A 5,000-nucleotide genomic window follows, 5' to 3' on the forward strand; every position below is an offset into this window, starting at 1 on the left:
GAATGCTATATAAACCCTCTATAAGCTGCTCATAACCATGGTCCTACTCACAGACAGGATATTCTTCATGGTGATCACAAACACGTTATAGGCGATCAGGAAGTCCCAGTAGTGTAGGATCTTTTTGATTGGCTTGAGCAGCAGCTCCCCGCCGAACAGCAGGAAGTAGAAGCATCCCACCAGGTAGCCCAAACAGAAGAGGCTGATACGCGTGGTGCCGGTGATGAAGATGATGGTGAGGACGAACCAGAACAGGTAGCTGAACATAATCACCTTCAGCATGTCCAGGTAGGATCTGGTAAAAGGACCGGAGAGAAGGGGAAAAAGAGAAGGGCCAAGTTCAATGTGTCCAACGTGTTCAATGTGTCCAACGTGTTCAATGTGTCCAATGTGTTCAATGTGTTCAACGTGTTCAATGTGTTCAGCGTGTTCAATGTGTTCAACGTGTTCAATGTGTTCAACGTGTTCAATGTGTTCAATGTGTCCAACGTGTTCAATGTGTTCAACGTGTTCAATGTGTTCAACGTGTTCAATGTGTCCAACGTGTTCAATGTGTTTAATGTGTTCAATGTGTTCAACGTGTTCAATGTGTCCAACGTGTTCAATGTGTTCAACGTGTTCAATGTGTTCAACGTGTTCAATGTGTCCAACGTGTTCAATGTGTTCAACGTGTTCAACGTGTTCAATGTGTTCAACGTGTTCAATGTGTCCAACGTGTTCAATGTGTTCAACGTGTTCAATGTGTTCAATATGTCCAATGTGTTTAATGTGTCCAACATGTTCAATGTGTCCAACGTGTTCAATGTGTTCAATATGTCCAATGTGTTTAATGTGTCCAACGTGTTCAACGTGTCCAACGTGTTCAACGTGTCCAACGTGTTCAATGTGTTCAATGTATCCAATGTGTTCAATGTGTTCAATGTGTCCAATGTGTTCAATGTGTCCAACGTGTCCAATGTGTTTAATGTGTTCAATGTGTCCAATGTGTCCAACGTGTTCAATGTGTTTAATGTGTTCAATGTGTCCAATGTGTCCAACGTGTTCGATGTGTTTAATGTGTTTAATGTGTTTAATGTGTCCAACGTGTTCAACGTGTCCAATGTGTTTAATGTGTTCAACGTGTCCAACGTGTTCAATGTGTTTAATGTGTTTAATGTGTTCAATGTGTCCAACGTGTTCAATGTGTTTAATGTGTTTAATGTGTTTAATGTGTTTAATGTGTCCAACGTGTTCAATGTGTCCAATGTGTTTAATGTGTTCAATGTGTCCAATGTGTCCAACGTGTTCAATGTGTTTAATGTGTTTAATGTGTCCAACGTGTTCAACGTGTCCAATGTGTTTAATGTGTTCAACGTGTCCAACGTGTTCAATGTGTTTAATGTGTTTAATGTGTTCAATGTGTCCAACGTGTTCAATGTGTTTAATGTGTTTAATGTGTTTAATGTGTTTAATGTGTCCAACGTGTTCAATGTGTCCAATGTGTTTAATGTGTTCAATGTGTCCAATGTGTCCAACGTGTTCAATGTGTTTAATGTGTTCAATGTGTCCAATGTGTCCAACGTGTTCAATGTGTTTAATGTGTTTAATGTGTTTAATGTGTCCAACGTGTTCAACGTGTCCAATGTGTTTAATGTGTTCAACGTGTCCAACGTGTTCAATGTGTTTAATGTGTTTAATGTGTTCAATGTGTCCAACGTGTTCAATGTGTTTAATGTGTTTAATGTGTTTAATGTGTTTAATGTGTCCAACGTGTTCAATGTGTCCAACGTGTTTAATGTGTTCAATGTGTTCAATGTGTTCAACGTGTTCAATGTGTTCAATGTGTTCAACGTGTTCAATGTGTCCAACGTGTTCAATGTGTTTAATGTGTTTAATGTGTCCAACGTATTCAATGTGTCCAACGTGTTCAATGTGTTTAATGTGTCCAACGTGTTCAATGTGTTTAATGTGTTCAACGTGTTCAATGTGTTCAATGTGTCCAATGTGTTTAATGTGTTCAATGTGTCCAATGTGTTTAATGTGTCCAACGTGTTCAATGTGTTTATTGTGTCCAACGTGTTCAATGTGTTCAATGTGTTCAATGTGTTTAATGTGTTCAATGTGTCCAATGTGTTTAATGTGTCCAACGTGTTCAATGTGTTTAATGTGTCCAACGTGTTCAATGTGTTTAATGTGTCCAACGTGTTCAATGTGTTTAATGTGTCCAACGTGTTCAATATGTTTAATGTGTCCAACGTGTTCAATGTGTTTAATGTGTTCAATATGTTTAATGTGTCCAACGTGTTCAATGTGTTCAATGTGTTCAACGTGTTCAATGTGTTTAATGTGTCCAACGTGTTCAATGTGTTCAATGTGTTTAATGTGTCCAACGTGTTCAATGTGTTCAATGTATTTAATGTGTTCAATATGTTTAATGTGTCCAACGTGTTCAATGTGTTCAACGTGTCCAACGTGTTCAATGTGTCCAATGTGTTCAACGTGTTCAATGTGTCCAATGTGTTTAATGTGTTCAATATGTTTAATGTGTCCAACGTGTTCAATGTGTTTAATGTATTCAATATGTTTAATGTGTCCAACGTGTTCAATGTGTTCAATGTGTTCAGCGTGTTCAATGTGTTCAACGTGTTCAATGTGTTCAACGTGTTCAATGTGTCCAACGTGTTCAATGTGTTCAATGTGTCCAACGTGTTCAATGTGTTCAATGTGTTCAACGTGTTCAATGTGTTCAACGTGTTCAATGTGTCCAACGTGTTCAATGTGTTTAATGTGTTCAATGTGTTCAACGTGTTCAATGTGTCCAACGTGTTCAATGTGTTCAACGTGTTCAATGTGTTCAACGTGTTCAATGTGTCCAACGTGTTCAATGTGTTCAACGTGTTCAACGTGTTCAATGTGTTCAACGTGTTCAATGTGTCCAACGTGTTCAATGTGTTCAACGTGTTCAATGTGTTCAATATGTCCAATGTGTTTAATGTGTCCAACATGTTCAATGTGTTCAACGTGTTCAATGTGTCCAACGTGTTCAATGTGTTCAACGTGTTCAATGTGTTCAATATGTCCAAGGTGTTTAATGTGTCCAACGTGTTCAACGTGTCCAACGTGTTCAACGTGTCCAACGTGTTCAATGTGTTCAATGTATCCAATGTGTTCAATGTGTTCAATGTGTCCAATGTGTTCAATGTGTCCAACGTGTTCAACGTGTCCAATGTGTTTAATGTGTTCAATGTGTCCAATGTGTCCAACGTGTTCAATGTGTTTAATGTGTTCAATGTGTCCAATGTGTCCAACGTGTTCAATGTGTTTAATGTGTTTAATGTGTCCAACGTGTTCAACGTGTCCAATGTGTTTAATGTGTTCAACGTGTCCAACGTGTTCAATGTGTTTAATGTGTTTAATGTGTTCAATGTGTCCAACGTGTTCAATGTGTTTAATGTGTTTAATGTGTTTAATGTGTTTAATGTGTCCAACGTGTTCAATGTGTCCAACGTGTTTAATGTGTTCAATGTGTTTAATGTGTTTAATGTGTTTAATGTGTTCAATGTGTCCAACGTGTTCAATGTGTTTAATGTGTTTAATGTGTTTAATGTGTCCAACGTGTTCAATGTGTCCAACGTGTTTAATGTGTTCAATGTGTTCAATGTGTTCAACGTGTTCAATGTGTTCAATGTGTTCAACGTGTTCAATGTGTCCAACGTGTTCAATGTGTTTAATGTGTTTAATGTGACCAACGTATTCAATGTGTCCAACGTGTTCAATGTGTTTAATGTGTCCAACGTGTTCAATGTGTTTAATGTGTTCAATGTGTCCAATGTGTTTAATGTGTCCAACGTGTTCAATGTGTTTAATGTGTCCAACGTGTTCAATGTGTTTAATGTGTCCAACGTGTTCAATATGTTTAATGTGTCCAACGTGTTCAATGTGTTTAATGTGTTCAATATGTTTAATGTGTCCAACGTGTTCAATGTGTTTAATGTGTTCAATATGTTTAATGTGTCCAACGTGTTCAATGTGTTTAATGTGTTCAATATGTTTAATGTGTCCAATGTGTTCAATGTGTTCAATGTGTTCAATGTGTTTAATGTGTCCAACGTGTTCAATGTGTTCAATGTGTTTAATGTGTCCAACGTGTTCAATGTGTTCAATGTGTTTAATGTGTTCAATATGTTTAATGTGTCCAACGTGTTCAATGTGTTCAACGTGTCCAACGTGTTCAATGTGTCCAATGTGTTCAACGTGTTCAATGTGTCCAATGTGTTTAATGTGTTCAATATGTTTAATGTGTCCAACGTGTTCAATGTGTTTAATGTGTCCAACGTGTTCAATGTGTTTAATGTGTTCAACGTGTTCAATGTGTTCAATGTGTTCAATGTGTTTAATGTGTTCAATGTGTCCAATGTGTTTAATGTGTCCAACGTGTTCAATGTGTTTATTGTGTCCAACGTGTTCAATGTGTTCAATGTGTTCAATGTGTTTAATGTGTTCAATGTGTCCAATGTGTTTAATGTGTCCAACGTGTTCAATGTGTTTAATGTGTCCAACGTGTTCAATGTGTTTAATGTGTCCAACGTGTTCAATATGTTTAATGTGTCCAACGTGTTCAATGTGTTTAATGTGTTCAATATGTTTAATGTGTCCAACGTGTTCAATGTGTTTAATGTGTTCAATATGTTTAATGTGTCCAACGTGTTCAATGTGTTTAATGTGTTCAATATGTTTAATGTGTCCAACGTGTTCAATGTGTTCAATGTGTTCAACGTGTTCAATGTGTTTAATGTGTCCAACGTGTTCAATGTGTTCAATGTGTTTAATGTGTCCAACGTGTTCAATGTGTTCAATGTGTTTAATGTGTTCAATATGTTTAATGTGTCCAACGTGTTCAATGTGTTCAACGTGTCCAACGTGTTCAATGTGTCCAATGTGTTCAACGTGTTCAATGTGTCCAATGTGTTTAATGTGTTCAATATGTTTAATGTGTCCAACGTGTTCAATGTGTTTAATGT

At 37.2% G+C, this 5,000-nt stretch overlaps 1 protein-coding gene across 1 annotated transcript in view; it reads right to left on the reverse strand.

The window, feature by feature from the left end:
- Positions 1-5,000, reverse strand: part of LOC120055437 (piezo-type mechanosensitive ion channel component 2-like) — a 198,147-nt gene that overhangs the window by 31,333 nt on the left and 161,814 nt on the right. Inside the window, exon 33 of the mRNA XM_039003300.1 lies at positions 52-295. Coding sequence (XP_038859228.1) covers positions 52-295 — 244 coding nt within the window. The remainder of the gene's footprint in view (positions 1-51; positions 296-5,000) is intronic.

This window comes from Salvelinus namaycush, chromosome 11, assembly GCF_016432855.1.
Source record: "Salvelinus namaycush isolate Seneca chromosome 11, SaNama_1.0, whole genome shotgun sequence".
Classification (NCBI taxonomy): domain Eukaryota; kingdom Metazoa; phylum Chordata; class Actinopteri; order Salmoniformes; family Salmonidae; genus Salvelinus; species Salvelinus namaycush.